The following is a 21,714-nucleotide window of genomic DNA, read 5'->3' on the forward strand; positions in this document are numbered from 1 at the left end:
TGTGTGTGTGTGTGTGTGTGTGTGTGTGTGTGAGTGTATACCTGTCCTTTTTTCCCCCCTAAGGTAAGTCTCTCCGCTCCCGGGATTGGAATGACTCCTTACCCTCTCCCTTAAAACCCACATCCTTTCGTCTTTCCCTCTCCTTCCCTCTTTCCTGATGAGGCAACAGTTTGTTGCGAAAGCTTGAATTTTGTGTGTGTTTGTGTGTCTATCGACCTGCCAGCTCTTTCGTTCAGTAAGTCACATCATCTTTGTTTTTAGATATATTTTTCCCACGTGGAATGTTTCCCTCTATTATAAAGTAAATATGTAGCTAGACAATGGACTGACTAGTTTTATCAATGTACCAATAAACCCTGTTTCCTAGGAAATTTAAGTTTTTGCATTTATATCATTGTTAATAATATAAGATTATCATCATCATCATCATCATCATCATCATCATCCTTCCTTCCTTCCTGAAGGTACATCTGAAACTACCTCTTTACCTGTTTATTCTTCCACCGGGCTAAATTACTGTAAATTGCTTGCCAAAACTACTAACAAACCCCATTACCTGCAACACTAACATTTTCATCAGGTGTTTTACTACAAAACTTTTCAAATATCAAGAAACTATCTGCCTTGATAATGGTTTCCACAATATCATGGAAGTAACATGATCTATCTTTCATATGATTAAAATTTAAATTGACAACAGTTAGGAGCAGATGAAGGCACTGAAAACAGTATAATATTAGTATGATTTGCAGTATATTATTTAAGAGTTAATTCAGCTGCAATTTTCACACAGTACGTGACAAGGCTTGTACTGGATCCATGGGTTGTGTCTAGAGTCATCTCAACTGACTGATGCGCATATAACTGATGCCAGTATTACTCATCAGCATAACTGTACATACATTTTAAAAATCATAAAAAAACTATAGATTCTTACAACCCTGGGAGCAATCTCTCAATAGGACATTGCTGCAATAGCCGTTTAATGCTATGTGCACTGTCCTTTTAAAATCAAAATACACTACTGCCCATTAAAATTGCTACACCAAGAAGAAATGCAGATGATAAACAGGTATTCCCTGGACAAATATATTATACTAGAACTGACATGCGATTACATTTTCACCCAATTTGGGTGCATAGATCCCGAGAAATCAGTACCCAGAACAACGGGCCATAATAACGGCTTTGATACACCTGGGCATTGAGTCAAACAGAGCTTTGATGGCGTGTACAGGTACAGCTGCCCATGCAGCTTCAACATGATACCACAGTTTTCCAAGAGAAGTGACTGGCGTATTGTGACGAGCCAGTTGCTCTGCCACCATTGACCAGACTTTTTCAGTTGGTGAGAGATCTGGAGAATGTGCTGGCCAGGGCAGCAGTCGAACATTTTCTGTATCCAGAAAAGCCTGTACATGACCTGCAACATGCGGTCGTGCATTATCCTGCTAAAATGTAGGGTTTTGCAGGGATCGAATGAAGGGTAGAGCCACGGGTCGTAACACATCTGAGATGTAACGTCCACTGTTCAAAGTGCCACGAACAAGAGGTGACCAAGACGTGTAACCAATGGCACCCCATACCATCACACCGGGTGATACGCCAGTACAGCGATGACGAATACACGCTTCCAATGTGCGTTCACCACGATGTCACCAAACACGGATGCGACCATCATGATTCTGTAAACAGAACCTGGATTCATCCGAAAAAATGACGTTTTGCTATTCGGGCACTCAGGTTCATCACTGAGTACACCATCACAGGCACTCCTTTCTGTGATGCAGTGTCAAGGGTAACCGCAGCCATGGTCTCCGAGCTGATAGTACATGCTGCTGCAAACATCGACGAACCGTTCGTGCAGATGGTTGTTGTCTTGCGAACGTCCCCATCTGTTGATTCAGGGATCGAGACGTGGCTGCACGATCCGTTACAGCCATGTGGATCAGATGCCTGTCATCTCGACTGCTAGTGATACGAGGCCGTTGGGATCCAGCACGGCGTTCCGTATTACCCTCCTGAACCCACTGATTCCATGTTCTGCTAACAGTCATTGGATCTCTACCAACGCGAGCAGCAATGTCGCGATATGATAAACCGCAATCGCGATAGGCTACAATCCGACCTTTATCAAAGTCGGAAATGTCATGGTACGCATTTCTCCTCCTTATACGAGACATCACAACAACGTTTCACCAGGCAACGCCGGTCAACTTCTGTCTGTGTATGAGAAATCGGTTGTAAACTTTCCTCATGTCAGCACATTGTAGGTGTCGCCATCAGCGCCAAACTTGTGTGGATGCTCTGAAAAGCTATCATTTGCATATCACAGCATCTTCTTCCTGTCTGTTACATTTCGCGTCTGTAGCACGTCACCCTCGTGGTGTAGCAATTTTAATGGCCAGTAGTGTATTTGTCATTTAACACTCATCAATTTTCTGACCTATACTGGACTTTCAGTCTGTTTAATGCCGAGTCGTCTGTGTGGAAGCTGTAATACTTTTATGGTTCAGTGTCTTCTTTAGATTCTTCTAAAACACTCAACTAAATTTGTACCTAAGTTACAGCACAAAATTTATCTGACCTATTTAAGATGTGGTGAGAGCTACCTTCTTACACAAATTATTGAAAACACACACATCTTCTATTAAGTTTTGTATCCCTTCACATAGTGACGATCACTGTTACTGCACATTGACAACTGATTCCATCAGTGTTGACATTATCAGAGGCCAGATTATTACATTATTAACAGAGCTAATATTTACTGTGATTTTTTCCCAAGCTGTGACTAAGATGTCTTCAGAGCAGACTTGCAAAAAGGTTTTGTGGTTAGTTTGGTCTTGACAGCCATTTTTTAAGATTGTTTTTCCCTACTACCTGTTGCTGTAAGATCACACTCTGTTATTGCCATGCCTAAGTTAGCTACACCAACGAAATGTTGGAGCCACTGGAAACAGCATAACAATGGAACAGCCACCACAGTAATATGCTGCAACTAGGATTCTCACAGTAAGTCCCAAAGGTTATGCTCCTTGTCTGTTGTGTAAGGGGCATTGTTACACTGCTGGACTTCTCTCATTCATGCTACTGGCAAGTTGCAATAAATGGACCCTCCCATGATGCCTCCCTCTTCTGTTGGATTGGCTACAAAATTTATTCAAAAGGAATTAATACGCTGATGCTGGGCTTTTGCTGTGTTTCAGAACCATGTACAAGCCACATATCTGTCACATCAGTACCACATTATACTATTCTTCAAGTTGTATTGTCTCCAAAAGCTCTAAATTTGTTAGTACTTTTAATTTGTATAAGATACTGGTAACTGAGCTCTGCCTCTTATGATTAGATTATTTGAAATATAGCAAGCAGCCAATTTCTGGTCGCTTTATTCCTTCAAATAATTTTTTTTACACTGGCATCATGAATACAGTGGTACACAAATGCCTGCCTACTGCAGACAATTTACACATGTCACAGTAAATTGGGACTCACTTCCAACTTTTCAGTTTCTTCTGTAAATGGTGGTGATGTTTAAGAGAAGAACAAAATTCATTCTCAGGCAGACAATGATTATGGTGATGCCCACAGCATTTACACTTTCTCATGCGGTTTCTTGAATAGTCTATTCCACATCCTCTCTTCTCTTGTTTTCTTTTTCAAAGGAAACTGTTCTCTCAAAGACCACTACAGTTAGATTTCATTGCTCTTCCGCATTTCATAAATGTGTGGCATAACTGAAAAACCCTGGATGTTACCTCAAATAGTAGAACATGACCTTGAAAAGGGAAAACTACAATATCGATTCTGCAATTCAATTCCAATGCTGCTGACACTGAATACTAATATTTTTCATCCTTCCCATTTTTCAACGACCCTTCAAATGTTTACCTGTTCTATAAACATTTCATTATATTTTAAGGTGCCAGAATTACTTTTATCCAGACTGAGTGGCACCTAACTGACAGTATTCTTTTGTGTATCCATACAGCCAACTATATGGAGAACACATTGTATTCTCCTTTACATCCCTGAGAAACATCTTAAAATCCTGCAGCTCTCAAACCCACAGCAAAGATCTAACTAGACACAATGTCAGTTTTTGCAGAGCTTCTGAAAAACTTCAAACCTGCCACTATGCTCTATGCCAGAGATTCAGTAGTTCTGAAGATAATCCTGGAAAATAGAAACTTAAAAAATACCAGGAGCTAGGTTAATCATCTGCTCTCCTGCCCCTGCCCACAACGCATAGTCCACAGTCAACATTTTTGCTTTACTTCACATTCACTACTAAGGCAAAACAAAATATGATGCCTATTTATCTAATGCAGTGAAACCACTATTTATGTTTTAGTGTGGTCAAGTCTTAAAAAATGAAAATTGAGGAAAATGCAGAATCGAGGAAAATGTTAAAAATCCCCAAAATACGAGCAAAAACATGTAATTTGCATATATTATTAAAAATCACAATCCACTCCAATACTTTGCATGAAATCTGACTAAGTGAAGTAAATTAAATGTACATTACAATGTTTGTACAATAATTTGCAGTAATGAATTTCATCAGTCCTTAAAAAAATTACAGATGTGTAAAAACGAATAAAAATTAATCAAAAAATTGAAATTGGTATCTGGGTACAAGATAATCGAGCCATTTTCTGACCTGATATGACCACAAATTGTGTGTTCAAAACACGTTTTTTTGAGAGATCATCCTTTGTGCTCGCCCAGAAATAAGCAAAAATTCTGGAACTTTTTGAATTAAACCAAAAATATTACAGCAGCTAAGTGGTTAAACTATGAGCATAAATGCAGACATCTGCTTAACAACAAATTTTGTAATCATTGCTGTTGACTTTTTAATGCTTTTATTGCAAGCTGTGCTTCATATGCCCACCACCGTTAAACTTATTTTAGGTTTGAGAGAAACAGACGCATGATTCTATGATTTTTTAAAGGATTACCTGTGTTCGTGGGATGAATTTGATTACCACACAATCACTGGGAATAGTTCACCATTAGCAAATAACTATACAACTATCAACACTATGTAACTGAACACTAGACCATTCCAGAACATGTTTAAAAGTAAGCTATAAGCATACAATGACCAAGCTGCTTTGAATGTGCCATATGTGAACCTTGCCTGTTACATACAATGAGAACAAGGTGTCAAGATGACTCATGGGCTAATATGACATCTCTCGATCGTCATTAATACGTTTTGAATACTTGCCTGCTGGGGGGGAAAATTAAAGTGATTCACGTGGCTGTCACTTAAACTGACGAAGTCTCCAGAATGAGATTTTCACTCTGCAGCGGAGTGTGCGGTGATATGAAACTTCCTGGCAGATTAAAACTGTGTGCCAGACCGAGACTCGAACTCGGGACCTTTGCCTTTCGCGGGCAAGTGCTCTATCTGCCACGAAGTTTCAAACTGACGAAGTGTCACAACTGATAGACACAATTTTCTGAACTGATTTTTTTTCAAGTTTCAATAAAAGGGAGTGAAGAACAGATTGTTTAATATTTTTGTTACTTTCCATACTGCTCTCAGTCGTACAGTGAAAACCAGTTCTTCACTATTTAAAGTTGGTGCAGATATAGTTGTCTTATTGTGAGCGAAGACTGTACAGTGGTACAGTTCTTAAAATTGTCTAATTGTTTAATGGGTTTGAATGCATCTACAACTTCTTGCTTTCTGCACTTCAAGGTCTAGTTCACAATTGATTTACTGCATCCACTAAATAAAAGTAATTTTCTGTTCAAATTCTAGTAACATGAATTAAACACACTAATGTTCATGAGAATTGCAAAGCCCAGGATTAATGGTCTGGATACTCCAAAAATTAAGGATGTGTAGAACAGCAGAATCTTAATAAGATATTAATATTTCAGAGAGATGACATGTACACAGACCCAGAAGTGACACCCCCCCCTTTTTTTCGTGTGTCCAGAAATGTCAGAGTCACTCCATATCCAATTGATGCAAAGCTGTCAAACACATGGAAAACATGCAAACAGGTTATAGTATGCCTCACCAATGTCAAAGGGTTCTGTATCAGCATGTGGGTGAATTCAAACGAGGAAGGTGATTGGTCACTGGGAAACAAGTCTGTCATACCATGCCATAGCAGCTCGTACAGGGCATACTGCTATGACAGTGATGAGTGTAACCCTCCTCTGTCCACTGGTAGCACACAAACACGGCAACAAGTGGGTACTGGACCACACAATACGGTAACACATCTGACCACTATCTTGTCCGGGTGGCAGTAACTGGCAAAACAGCTTCTTCCACAGCAATGACTCTACACTCAGCGCTGCAATGGGAATGGCCACACCTGTTTCAATGGTTCAACACCTTCTGCTGAGGACTGGACCAGTGGCATGCATGCTACTGCACCCAATTCCATTGCCCAGAAACCACCAATGTCTCCGGCTTCTATGGGTAAAATTTAGTGTTCTCAGACAAGTTCCACTCCAACTTGTCCCACAGTGATTGTAGCCCGTGTGTTACATAGTATCATGTTGACAGTTATCTGGCAGACTGCATCATTGAGTGAAATAGCTGACACACACCAAATGTGATGGTTTGGGATGCCATCGGCTATCATGTGCAATCCCACCTCCCACGCAATCTGAACAGCAATCACTACATCAGAGGCACTTAGAACCCAGGGACAGCCCCTCCTACAGGTAGTTCCACATGCCATATTCCAACATGACACGAGTCCTGCCATATGTGGTGAGGAACATGCAAGCCTTCTTAAAAGAATGACATGTATGACAGTCTGGGGCCTGCATATACGTGTGTCGAGTCATCCACTAAACGTGTCTAGTCATCCACTAAACGTGTCCGGGATACAGTCTTTCAACAACTTTTTCCTTTTGGTCCTCTTTCAACCACTGTCAATGCTTTATGGATGCTCTTACAAATCAACAACATACCGACGAGCTGTTTGATTCCATGCTACAACATCAAGACACTGCTTGCAGTATGTGGCTGCTTCACACCATATTGAATTCTGGTAGTTAAATTGCTTGTAAACTTCTGTAATTCAAATCATTTGTGTATTGTCATGTCCCTAATGTGTGGAATAAATTTCATTGTAATCACATGTCTCCTCCTTGGTTGCAATTTTCATGAACAGTAGTGTATGTTTTCTGCAAATAATTTATTTGATGATGCAACTGGTAAACAACATATGGTTTCTCTCTTAATGTTTTGGAAAACTATAACATAATAACTGTACTAGACAGAATACTGTTCGCAATAATATCTTCTTGTTGTCTTTCGCAATAGAAATAGTACTACTAAATTTACTTAGACATTAGTTTTACAGTGATTTGAAACTATTGTTGCAACTACTTAACACTAACCAAACTGAATATCATTGTTTCAATCAATTGGCTCACCAATATTTGAAGGATAGATACTGAAAACTGATCCCTGCATCATGTTCCATACAACTTTATTATTATTATTATTATTATTATTATTATTATTATTTGAGAAACTGCCACAACATTGTTTTAAGATTTTCTGGAAACATCAAAATCAGTTTGAGTACTCTTTTTCTATTAGACAAATACTTTTATTGGAGGTAACATTAACCACTTGCAAGTAACTGTAATGCAATGGAATAAAAAGTTTTGATGCCATGCAGTTTATAATTATTCACTATATCCTCATGTTTCTTTTCTTTGGTATGATAGAGATTCTATTTCAGTTGGAGGTAATATTGTCTCATGTTTAAGGTTAACTTTGGCAGAGGTACTTTTACAGCTGAGATGACCCATCCGATATGATAAGCATAAATGAGAAAAAAAGCCCAAAATCTTATCTCTATCTTGGCATTTTACAAACTAAACTGTCAAAGCATATTGAACTCTTACCAAGAAAGCAAAACAAGGTTAATGCAGATATGGTATAAGAGTCTTGAGAACAAATCAATTATTTCACAGCCTCAACTGAGCACAAAATGAAGGAAACATGATAATGAAATTATGTCCAAGATATTTCAACAGTTTACAGTTAATGAATGTGTGTCTAGTTTGTCATCCAATAAAAAATATTGGTATTCAGTTCTCTCCTAAAATAATCTGGGCTTTGATAGCACTCATGAAAATTTCTTTTGGACTGTGTCCAGTATGTGAAAAAGTGGCTACCTGAGTTCTTTACAAACATTCTGCATACAGGCAACATACCATATGAAATAGAAGAAGCTAGAGTTATAGTCTTCCTGAAACATGACAAGTCAAACAACCCACAAAGTTATTGAGCTATAACTTTGTTTAGTATGATATTTAAACTTCTGGAATAAATTATGTGTAATAGAATATATCAAGAGATCTTTGAAAATTTACTAGCTGAACACACAGGATTCAGACGAAATCACAACTGCACAGATCAAGTCCTCTCACTAATAACATAAACGCTGGTTTCCAGAATCAAGAGATATCACTAGTCCTTCATTGATCTCATAGCTCTATGTGATACTCTCTAGAGGAAAGGTGTCATACTGAAACTTCTACATGTCATCCCAAGCCTAAAAATTCGCACTCTCATTAATAAAATGCTTAGTGACTGAAGTTCACAAGTACTAAGTGTCAACAAGATTTAATACCCAACTGGTTGCTACACCCACCACCCACTACGTTTGTAAGATAGGGAACTATGGCAAGCATAGTAAGCACCAACATTCAAATGGTGCACCTGCAACTACTCACAGTGGCTGCTAGAGGCAGTCTGGTCATCGACTGCCATCACCAGAGCTGCCGTGTGTGCTTAGCATTACACCAGCAATACCGGACATGGATAGGGTCTTTATAACGGCATTCTCGGGTCTCCAAGCCCTCAGCTGTTAAATGTGTTCAAGATGTGTAAACTACTTTCATTATATTCTTGATGATGTCAATCTGTGAACTAAAATTTTATCTCTCTATGGCCATGTGTTTCCTCCTGTTCCTAGTCAGAACACAAGTAGTGACATCAAGGGTCAAATTTTTACATATTTTGGATTCTGTGGTTTTTCTGCTATTCATCTCTTTCATGGAGCCTTTAATCCTGTCATTTATGCAACAACAGCAGGCACATGCAGCCATGTTGGAATGGTTGTTGGCTATGTTGACCCACACTCAATCGCTGGGTGTTCACCTGCCACAGCCGCCGCCCCCACCATCCCTCCACGATTAATCTATGACAGATTGGAACACTAACAAGAAGCAGCATCACAAACCTTTTGTGGGATTCCATGTGGTCAACAGGGAGGTCTGTAAAGCTCTTTTATATCGCAGCTATCTTCTCATAAGTATCAGTTACTGTGCCAGTTAGCTCCTCACACATCAAGAAAGCTTGGGTATGCTGACAACTGGGCACTCACAATGAGGTGTCGAGATCTTGTAGTACCCGATTCCCTATCAACCAATGATTTACGAATTATCGGTAAATATTTCTGCAAATGGAGATTTCAGCCAAGTGGTGTTAAGACAGGAGTCTCAACGTTTCATCTAAACAACAAGTTGGTCAACAAAGACCTTACAATCTACTTTGAAGCAAGTCTACTCTGACATTAGGGGACTCAAAATATCTACAACACACACTTGACAGAACACTCAGTTACAAGCAATATCTATAAGAACTGTCAATATCTAAACTTTAAATAAAATTCCCCAGAAACTCTGTGGCACATCATGGAGGATCCTTTGCATTGACACTGAATACTACAGCTTCGAGATTGTTCTACAGTGTTGCAGAATATTGCTCCCCAGCTTGGACTTTTAGGTACACAGCTCAATGATACCATGTGTATTAGAACAGGTACAATATCAGATCTCATCTATTTTATGGCGACCCATAGTTAGCATGTGGTTTGAAATATTAACCCGACCAAAATAATATCCGAACAAAACCATTTTGCTGTCTCAGAACTTCACAGCTTTGTTTTGAAAATTGTATTTTAACAGGGGAATTTTGTTATGCTTTTGTAATGATCAATTAAAAATAAACATGCCAGAGTTATACTTGTTAATTTTCTGTTTCCTTTAATGTATAATTAATTCTATTCTGGGAAATTAATTTTAACCAAAACTAAGTAGTACGCTATTTGACATCAGAGTCTGTTTGGTTGCTTTAAACTGCACATTATTTCCAGTTAACTGTATATGATTTGAACTGGTAGGATGAAGTTATCCAAAATTAGGGTAAAATTGGAGCATATTTTATATAAAAAAATAAATAAAATACTACACCAATTTGGACGTATACAAAATAGACTTACAGTTTACATAAGCAGTTCACAACTTAACACACCGAACAAAACAAGAAAGTGAACCATTATGTTACATCTACATGTCATTCAGTGTGTGGTGGAGGGCACCTCATACCATTGCAAGTAATTCCCTTTCCTGTTACACTTGCAAATGAAGTGAGAGAAAAATTCACCGTCACTAAAATAGACGTTACGCTTTCGGCAATATTACTCAGATATATAATCAATGTGACTGCATCAAGCAGTACACCACTAATATTGTACTCTATATTATAGGATTACTTTCTTTCTCATTTCCATTAAATTACATTTCTTCACATTTAGAGCAAGCTGCCCTACATGACACCACATACAATTTCTGCCCAAATCACCCTGTATTCTCCTACATTCTCTCAGCAATGACACTTTCCCCACACAGCATCAACAAACGTTGCAGATTGCTCTTCTTAAATCTGAAACAAGAGCGGTCCTATCATGCATGCCTGGGGCTCTACTGATGATACCTTTGTCTCTGAAGAACACATGCCATATCACAAACTGGTATCTGGTATGCCTGAACCTTTGTTAACAGTTTTAGGTGTGTGACTAATTTTCTCTGGAATCTGCAGTTTTTCTGTGCATGCTTTTTAAATTTGTGTTTATTTGTGGATAGAAGCTATTCTCTCTCAAAAAATGTTATGTTCAAGCCAGGAAACGTTCAAGAATTCTGCAGCAAACTGACATTAAGGATACTGATCTGCAATTCTGTGGGTCCATTATTTATCTTTCTTATAGATGGGAGTCGGTGGGAGAGAGATTTGTGACATATGCAAACTAAGTATGGAGCCAAAGCTGAGGAATTCTCTCTGTAAAACTGAACTGGGATTCCAACCAGGCCTGGTGCCTTACTTGTTTTCAACCATTTCAATTTCTTTTCAACACCAGGAATGCCTATTTCTATGTCCTCCAAACGGGAATTTGTGTGAAAGTCAATCAATGGCAGGTCTGTAAGATTTTCCTGCATGTATTCTTTTTGAATGCCAAATATAAAACTTCATCTTTCCTTTTGCTGTCTTCTATTGCCTCACCAGACGGGTCGATGAGTGACTGAGAAGAAGACTTCAATTCACTTAGCAATTTTAAGTAGAACCAGAATTTTCTAGGATTCTCGGGAAGATCTTTTGCCAACATAATAGTGGAAGTAATTACGCATTTCAGACAATTATATTTTTACAGACACATTGATTTTGCTAACTTTTGCACGTTGGCATTTCTATGTTCCTTTTTGAACCTAAAGTGCGACTGTTTTCTCAGCGTTTTCCAAATTTTGTTATCAAACTATGACAGGTATTTTCATCCTTAATCTACCTACTCAAGACATACTGCTACTGACTGCAATTTACAATCACTTTAAAAACTGCCCGTAATTCCTATATGTCCACCATTTTATAACTGAATGATGTCCATTCATCATCTAAATAGGGCTCCAGCTGAAAATGCATTATTTTTTTTAAAAAATATACTTTTCTGAAGATATAGGAAAAAGGAGTGTATCTCCCAGTAGTACTTCATGTATATGGATATCAGTAGACCAATGTAGACTACACAGTTTCCACTACAAGGAAAGACCAAAATGTGCATGTCATCGACTGTGTGAAAATATGTGCAAAGATCTGAACGTCCCTACCATGACGTTGTCAGCAAGTAGTCACAATGAAAATGTACGGAACTCATACTATATTAACACATATTATGATGTCTGTAATTACATTTTGCAGAAAAACAGAGCAAAACAGACAGAGTAAAATAACAAACCGCTCTTTTTATTACAGACCCAAACTTGACAGTAATCACAATAAAGAAAACCAAAGATATATTCATATGTCACAGAACACAGCTGTGGCATGGAATGAACACACACGAATGGTCTCTGGCGTGCTCACATTATGAATATTGAAAGTGAGGCCGTCAACAACAGTCAACGTAACAAGCTCATTTTTGTCAGTATGTTACGTGCAAGTATTTGTGTCCACCGTTATGCTAATAATGGACAAGACACCAAAGTAAATGATATGTTATTGCAATATTTGTAGTACATTCCAGAATCAACAATTTTAAGTCAGGTCTACCTACCATAGTGAGTAGAGTACTGAGATCATGACAATAGAGGCAGTTTTAATTACATCACTCAGAAATATTTTTCCTTCCTCTAATCATATTAGTCTGCCTCTGTAGCTGAGTGATCAGTGTGGCTGACTACCATGTGGGGGATCCATGTTAAGATTCCCAGTACTGCAGAGATGTTTACTTGGTGGGAGGAGTGGTTCAGGGTGCACTCAGCCTTGTGAAGCAAAATGAGGAGCTACTTGACCTAGTAGCAGTGTTTCTAAGGTCAATCACTCCCCCACCCAAAAAAAAAGAGCCCTACCACAAAAAAGAAATAACTATTTAAAGGAAAGAGTCCAACTGAGAAAGCTTCAGGCAATGAAAAGCAGAAATTCCGCAAGTCATCCTGTATTCCTAACTTTGCACTTCAAGTACACAATTATATGTAAACTGAAGGAGATCACTACTGTCAGCTGCAGCAAGGCATTACGTGGAATCGCAGTGACAAGTGAAAATGTGAACTGGACTGGGATTTGAACCCGTGATCTCCTGCTTACTAGGCAGGTCCATTAACCACTGCGCCATCCGGAACACAGCATTATAGCAACTGCGCAGACTATCTCAAAACACCTCATGACCGACACACATTCCTGCCGAGTGCCACCTATCCGCAGTCGCTGTCCATTATACCCCCATTCACTACTCTCGGATTCCCACAGGATGTCTAACTTATTTGTCCATCCACACAATTATATGCTAATAATATAAGAGAATTACTGTCTTCATCCTCCCTTCTTCCACAGGAAAAGAATGAGTAAACAGGTACCAGGGTTCCTGTACAGCACATCCACTACAAGATTCAAGAAAAATTGTTTTAAAATACAGTAAAACTTATACAAAAAGTTATTGAAACAAAAATATGATTTCATGGAGGAAATAATTTTACTTATTAAACAGTAACAGGCGTACACAAACAACAGCTGTCATAAACACTAGTTCTTGCTGATCATCATCTAGTATGAGAGGAAATTAAAAACAGTTGTGTCTCGTTGGAGCTGAGGAGATGAGTGATTTTCCAAATAAATGTATAATTTCTGTCCTTTTTGTGTATGTGTCTGCAACTAACTGGTAAGTATCAGTTTTTTGCTCTTTAATGTAATCAACACAAAAGAATTATGTAGCAACAGCAATTCCAAATAAAGAGAGCTAGCAAATGAGACTTAAAGAATGTAACTTGAGAAAAATAAGATGTAATGTATGGCTTCTTGTTTAGTGCTTTATTTATGCAATGAGAGGTTATCTTCTCATTTCTTTATCATGTTACACAAAGGGTTTTCCATTATCACCATCAGAGAAATGACTAAACTAAATTCACTTCTGTAATTATGAACTGCAGATTGAAACTGAAGAAACTGCAAAAAGGTGGGAATTCAAGGAGATGGGACCTGGATAAACTGAAAGAACCAGAGGTTGTAGAGAGTTTCAGGGAGAGCATAAGTGAACAATTGACAGGAATGGGGGAAAGAAATACAGTAGAAGAAGAATGGGTAGCTCTGAGGGATGAAGTAGTGAATGCAGCAGAGGATCAAATAGGTAAAAAGACGAGGGCTAATAGAAACCCTTGGGTAACAGAAGAAATATTGAATTTAATTGATGAAAGGAGAAAATATAAAAATGCAGTAAATGAAGCAGGCAAAAGGGAATACAAACGTCTCAAAAATGAGATCGACAGGAAGTGCAAAATGGCTAAGCAGGGATGGCTAGAGGACAAATGTAAGGATGTAGAGGCTTGTCTCACTAGGGGTAAGATAGATACTGCCTACAGGAAAATTAAAGAGACCTTTGGAGAGAAGAGAACCACTTGTATGAATATCAAGAGCTCAGATGGCAATCCAGTTCTAATCAAAGAAGGGAAGGTAGAAAGGTGGAAGGAGTATATAGAGGGTTTATACAAGGGCGATGTACTTGAGGACAATATTATGGAAATGGAAGGGGATGTAGATGAAGATGAAATGGGAGATAAGATACTGCGTGAAGAGTTTGACAGAGCACTGAAAGACCTGAGTCGAAAAAAGGCCCCGGGAGTAGACAACATTCCATTAGAACTACTGATGGCCTTGGGAGAACCAGTCATGACAAAACTCTACCATCTGGTGAGCAAGATGTATGAGACAGGCGAAATACCCACAGACTTCAAGAAGAATATAATAATTCCAATCCCAAAGAAATCAGGTGTTGACAGATGTGAAAATTACCGAACTATCAGTTTAATAGGTCACGGCTGCAAAATACTAACGCGAATTCTTTACAGACGAATGGAAAAACTGGTAGAAGCGGACCTCGGGGAAGATCACTTTGGATTCCGTAGAAATGTTGGAACACGTGAGGCAATACTAACCTTACGACTTATCTTAGAAGAAAGATTAAGAAAAGGCAAACCTACATTTCTAGCATTTGTAGACTTAGAGAAAGCTTTTGACAATGTTGACTGGAATACTCTCTTTCAAATTCTGAAGGTGGCAGGGGTAAAATACAGGGAGCAAAAGGCTATTTACAATTTGTACAGAAACCAGATGGCAGTTATAAGAGTCGAGGGGCATGAAAGGGAAGCAGTGGTTGGGAAAGGAGTGAGACAGGGTTGTAGCCTCTCCCCGATGTTATTCAATTTGTATATTGAGCAAGCAGTAAAGGAAACAAAAGAAAAATTCGGAGTAGGTATTAAAATTCATGGAGAAGAAGTAAAAACTTTGAGGTTCGCCGATGACATTGTAATTCTGTCAGAGACAGCAAAGGACTTGGAAGAGCAGTTGAACGGAATGGACAGTGTCTTGAAAGGAGGATATAAGATGAACATCAACAAAAGCAAAACGAGGATAATGGAATGTAGTCAAATTAAATCGGGTGACGCTGACGGAATTAGATTAGGAAATGACACACTTAAAGTAGTAAAGGAGTATTGCTATTTAGGGAGTAAAATAACTGATGATAGTCGAAGTAGAGAGGATATAAAATGTAGACTGGCAATGGCAAGGAAATCGTTTCTGGAGAAGACAAATTTGTTAACATCGAGTATAGATTTCAGTGTCAGGAAGTCTTTCTGAAAGTATTTGTATGGAGTGTAGCCATGTATGGAAGTGAAACATGGACGATAAGTAGTTTGGACAAGAAGAGAATAGAAGCTTTCGAAATGTGGTGCTACAGAAGAATGCTGAAGATAAGGTGGGTAGATCACGTAACTAATGAGGAGGTATTGAATAGGATTGGGGAGAAGAGAAGTTTGTGGCACAACTTGACTAGAAGAAGGGATCGGTTGGTAGGACATGTTTTGAGGCATCAAGGGATCACAAATTTAGCATTGGAGGGCAGCGTGGAGGGTAAAAATCGTAGAGGGAGACCAAGAGATCAATACACTAAGCAGATTCAGAAGGATGTAGGTTGCAGTAGGTACTGGGAGATGAAGAAGCTTGCATAGGATAGAGTAGTATGGAGAGCTGCATCAAACCAGTCTCAGGACTGAAGACCACAACAACAACATCAATTAAAAAAATGTAAAAAAAATGTGGGCACTACACTTCAGATAAAAGGACACACCGCAGGCCTTGTTTTCATTTTTGCATATAATATTAAACAACAGGGTCATGAACAGTACAGCACTGATTAAACTGACGCTATCAAGCACGTCTTGTACCAAGCAACGAACATGAACTACACTGGGAAAGAGTTGAACTGCTTTTTTTACACACACACACACACACACACACACACACACACACACACACATATCTCCATCCGCACATACACAGACACAAGCAGACATTTGTAAAGGCAAAGACTTGGGGCAGAGATGTCAGTCGAGGCGGAAGTAGAGTCAAAGATGTTGTTGAAAGACAGGTGAGGTATGAGCGGCGGCAAATTGAAATTAGCGGAGATTGAGGCCTGGTGGATAACAAGAAGAGAGGATATACTGAAGGGCAAGTTCCCATCTCCGGAGTTCTGACAGGTTGGTGTTAGTGGGAAGTATCCAGATAACCCGCACGGTGTAACACTGTGCCAAGATGTGCTGGCCATGCACGAAGGCATGTTTAGCCACAGGGTGATCCTCATTACCAACAAACACTGTCTGCCTGTGTCCATTCATGCGAATGGACAGTTTGTTGCTGGTCATTCCCACATAGAAAGCTTCACAGTGTAGGCAGGTCAGTTGGTAGATCACGTGGGTGCTTTCACACGTGGCTCTGCCTTTGATCGTGTACACCTTCCGGGTTACAGGACTGGAGTAGGTGGTGGTGGGAGGGTGCATGGGACAGGTTTTACACCGGGGGCGGTTACAAGGGTAGGAGCCAGAGGGTAGGGAAGGTGGTTTCGAGATTTCATAGGGATGAACTAAGAGGTTACGAAGGTTAGGTGGACGGCGGAAAGACACTCTTGGTGGAGTGGGGAGGATTTCATGAAGGATGGATCTCATTTCAGGGCAGGATTTGAGGAAGTCATATCCCTGCTGGAGAGCCACATTCAGAGTCTGATCCAGTCCCGGAAAGTATCCTGTCACAAGTGGGGCACTTTTGGGGTTCTTCTGTGGGAGGTTCTGGGTTTGAGGAGATGAGGAAGTCGCTCTGGTTATTTGCTTCTGTACCAGGCCGGGAGGGTAGTTGCGGGATGGGAAAGCTGTTTTCAGGTTGTTGGTGTAATGGTTCAGGGATTCTGGACTGGAGCAGATTCGTTTGCCACGAAGACCTAGGCTGTAGGGAAGGGACCGTTTGATGTGGAATGGGTGGCAGCTGTCATAATGGAGGTACTGTTGCTTGTTGGTGGGTTTTGATGTGGACGGACGTGTGAAACTGGTCATTGGACAGGTGGAGGTCAACATCAAGGAAAGTGGCATGGGATTTGGAGTAGGACCAGATGAATCTGATGGAACCAAAGGAGTTGAGGTTGGAGAGGAAATTCTGGAGTTGTTCTTCACTGTGAGTCCAGATCATTCCTTTTCACTTCCTTATACACAAATATTCCGCACGTCCAGGGCCTCGCTGCGATGGAGCACTTCCTTTCACGCCGATCACCTGCCACCCTAACAAAAACCTCTTTCCTCATTACCTTAGCCAGCTTCATCCTGACCTACAACTTCTTCACTTTCGAAGGCCAGACATACCAACAATTAAAGGGAACAGCCATGGACACCAGGATGGCCCCCTCGTACGCCAACCTATTCATGGGTCGCTTAGAGGAAGCCTTCTTGGTTACCCAGGCCTGCCAACCCAAAGTTTGGTACAGATTTATTGATGACATCTTCATGATCTGGACTCACAGTGAAGAAGAACTCCAGAATTTTCTCTGCAACCTCAACTCCTTTGGTTCCATCAGATTCACCTGGTCCTACTCCAAATCCCATGCCACTTTCCTTGACGTTGACCTCCATCTGTCCAATGGCCAGCTTCACACGTCCGTCCACATCAAACCCACCAACAAGCAACAGTACCTGCATTATGACAGCTGCCACCCATTCCACATCAAACGATCCCTTCCCTACAGCCTAGGTCTTCGTGGCAAACGAATCTGCTCCAGTCCAGAATCTCTGAACCATTACACCAACAACCTGACAACAGCTTTCGCATCTCGCAACTACCCTCCCGACCTGGTACAGAAGCAAATAACCAGAGCGACTTCCTCATCTCCTCAAACCCAGAACCTCCCACAGAAGAACCACAAAAGTGCCCCACTTGTGACAGGATACTTTCCAGGACTGGACCAGACTCTGAATGTGGCTCTCCAGCAGGGATACGACTTCCTCAAATCCTGCCCTGAAATGAGATCCATCCTTCATGAAATCCTCCCCACTCCACCAAGAGTGTCTTTCCGCCGTCCACCTAACCTTCGTAACCTCTTAGTTCATCCCTATGAAATCTCGAAACCACCTTCCCTACCCTCTGGCTCCTACCCTTGTAACCGCCCCCGGTGTAAAACCTGTCCCATGCACCCTCCCACCACCACCTACTCCAGTCCTGTAACCCGGAAGGTGTACACGATCAAAGGCAGAGCCACGTGTGAAAGCACCCACGTGATTTACCAACTGACCTGCCTACACTGTGAAGCTTTCTATGTGGGAATGACCAGCAACAAACTGTCCATTCGCATGAATGGACACAGGCAGACAGTGTTTGTTGGTAATGAGGATCACCCTGTGGCTAAACATGCCTTGGTGCACGGCCAGCACATCTTGGCACAGTGTTACACCGTGCGGGTTATCTGGATACTTCCCACTAACACCAACCTGTCAGAACTCCGGAGATGGAAACTTGCCCTTCAGTATATCCTCTCTTCTCGTTATCCGCCAGGCCTCAATCTCCGCTAATTTCAATTTGCCGCCGCTCATACCTCACCTGTCTTTCTTTGCCTCTACTTCCGCCTCGACTGACATCTCTGCCCAAACTCTTTGCCTTTACAAATGTCTGCTTGTGTCTGTGTATGTGTGGATGTGTGGATGTGTGTGTGTGTGCGCGCGCGCGAGTATATACCTGTCCTTTTTCCCCCTAAGGTAAGTCTTTCCGCCCCCAGGATTGGAATGACTCCTTACCCTCTCCCTTAAAATCCACATCCTTTCATCTTTCCCTCTCCTTCCCTCTTTCCTGACGAAGCAACAGTTTGTTGCGAAAGCTTGAATTTCGTGTGTATGTTTGCGTGTCTATCGACCTGCCAGCACTTTCGTTCGGTAAGTCACATAATCTTAGAACGTTCAATGTAAGACTGGAAATGTCAACTCAGTAAGTGGCACAAATTCATTGGCTAAACTTGTAACTTGGCTATGCCACCAAAGTAATTTTACTAGTACATTATAAATAAATGAGTAATTTTACTAGTACATTATAAATAAACGAGACCTGGACTTCCGGTAGCCTAAATTTCACTCCAGAAAGTAGTTATAAAAATCTCACCACCTAGGTCAACATTCAATATTAACATACATTCAACTTACCATCTTTATTTTTATCCAGGCTTGAGAATTGTAATCTCAGATTCTTCTCATGTTCCCTTACATAGTGGATGAACTCAGCTAAGCTGATATCTCCACTTTTGTTTTGGTCAGAATGTTCCAAAAATTTCTGAAAAATTAACACATGACATATGCAAGTTAAGTAATATCATTCTTTAAGAGTAAAATTATGAAAGTGTTTATTAAGAGAAAGGAAATACAAATATTTCACTGGAATATATTATACAGTATCTTGCATGTGAAAGTCTTCGTTTTACTGTTGTCCTTGCCACTGGTCACCTAAAATGTTTGAACTACAGAAAAATGCTGAAGATGTGATGAGTAGGTCATGTAACTGATGAAGAGGTACTGAATAGAAATGGGAAGAAAAGAAATTACTTACTAAAATAAGTGATTGCTTGATCGAACATGTTCTGAGACACCAAGGGAACGTCAATTTAGTATTGGAGAGAAGGAGGGTGGTTACAATTGTGTAAGGAGACAGAAATGAATACAATAAGTGGGTTCGAAAGGAAGTAGGTTGCAGTAGTTATTTGCAGATGAAGAGGCTTGCACAGGATACAGTAGTATGGAGAGCTGCATCAAACCAATATTCAGACTGAAGACCACAATGAAAACAATATCCGCTGCTTGTTAAGAGCCAAGTAATACACAATACTCAGCTGCAAACTCTTTGATGGGCAGTACAAAACTACACTGAAGTATCATGTGGCATGTCATGGGGGTCAGGATTGAGAGGTTGAAAATACCAGGAAGCGGCACTGAACAAAACAGAGTGAAGGAATAATTGAGAACTGATTAAATGATGGAAGGATGAAAAACAGAAAACCATACCTACTGGAAACAGAACAATAATAGAAACAACAATTTGTAATCACAGGGGGGTGACATATTTGACATCATCCTACAACATTTATTAAAATTCTGGAGGTACATTGTGGGTTCCTCCAGTTTCCCTCCTACAGGATAAAGTAATGAGGATCCAGTAAATGATTTCTTTTGTTTGCGTCCTATATCTTCTTCGATTCTATCATAAATCCTTTTTGCTTTTTGATGACGTGGTGGTGGTGGTGGTGGTTTTGGGGAACTAAAAGGCTTTTACAAAAGTCTGGACAAAGCTTTTCTTTTTCATAATTATATGCACAAAGCACAAAAACTGGTAAATATTTGAATCTCAAGATTCGCTTGTATTTCTTCCACGCTTCAGAGAATATGGAAAATTACAAATAATCACCTTTCTCCTTAAAAGATAAAGAGGATCATAATAGGACGTCAAAAACAACAAGACATGCTGTCTTCACAAAGTTTCTCTGCACACTGTCTTAAAAAAAAAAAAAAAAAAAAAAAAAAAAAAAAAAAAAAAAAAAAAAACACAACACACCACCTTGGCACACTCAACATTACAACAACACAGCTTCACACCATAACTGGTTTCAACAAATCGTTAGTTATCTTCCAATCATAATACATGAAACAGTGTACTGAAATACCTTTTGTGACGTGCTGTGGAATGTAAATATACACATAAGCAGTGTTTCAGCACACTACTTCATTCAGAATGAGTGGAGACAGCCAATGTTCAGTAAAGACCTGTATAGTTTTTGTCAGTGAAATAAAGTCTGCATAATTTTTGTCAGTTCGGGGCTTCTCCACCACAATAAGCTGTTTCAAACTTCATATAAAAAAATCACTTAAAATATGATATACAGAGTGGTTCTAATCTGAATCAATCTAGATTGGAAACTATTTACCATATGGGTACCCAACTTTATAAGAATGCTGTTCAGATTGAGCTGCAGATTTGCACTGTAAGTAGTGTTAAAGTCACGGCTTTCCACTGGGCACCTGTACCAGTACAGCGACGTAGGGTTTAAACAGGCATCAGTGTGCATTAAAGTTGCAAAGTCAACATGGGTCTAGACAAGATTAGCACAGCTTTACTCTTAAGGCATTTTTATCAAAACAGCAACAGCGCTGCTGCTCATTGCAAATACACTATAGGAACAGGTGAGGTCCTCTTTCTGCACCAGCACTGAAGAAAATGATTTGGAAGTTTGAATTAACTGGTGATTTGGAAATTGCTCCTGGGGGAGGCCGGAGGCCAATTGTGGCACTAATTGTTGAAGTTACTTTGCCACAGCTGAGAATGCTGGATGCAATGTGTGATCTTCAAGCAGTGCACATGATGTATCATGACAGCTAAACATTCCGTGGCCCACCATTATTTTGGGCAGCTGTAGAACAACCTCTAGTGCAGTTCCAGGCTATTTTGGATACAGACGCTCCTCAGACTGAGCAATATTTGTAACCTGAAATTTAACTGTGTTACACAATTAACAAATGTTACCCTCTGATGTGGAAATT

At 40.0% G+C, this 21,714-nt stretch overlaps 1 protein-coding gene across 2 annotated transcripts in view; it reads right to left on the reverse strand.

The window, feature by feature from the left end:
* LOC126259885 (calcium-binding mitochondrial carrier protein SCaMC-2-B-like) overlaps positions 1-21,714 on the reverse strand; it is a 249,877-nt gene that overhangs the window by 196,483 nt on the left and 31,680 nt on the right. Inside the window, exon 2 of one of the 2 annotated variants that reach the window (XM_049956957.1) lies at positions 19,333-19,459. In XM_049956957.1, the coding sequence (XP_049812914.1) occupies positions 19,333-19,459 (127 nt within the window). Of the gene's footprint in view, positions 1-9,245; positions 9,264-19,332; positions 19,460-21,714 lie in introns of those variants that run through there. The other variant, XM_049956958.1, reaches the window with a different exon arrangement.

The sequence above is a fragment of the Schistocerca nitens genome, chromosome 5 (genome assembly GCF_023898315.1).
Source record: "Schistocerca nitens isolate TAMUIC-IGC-003100 chromosome 5, iqSchNite1.1, whole genome shotgun sequence".
NCBI lineage: Eukaryota > Metazoa > Arthropoda > Insecta > Orthoptera > Acrididae > Schistocerca > Schistocerca nitens.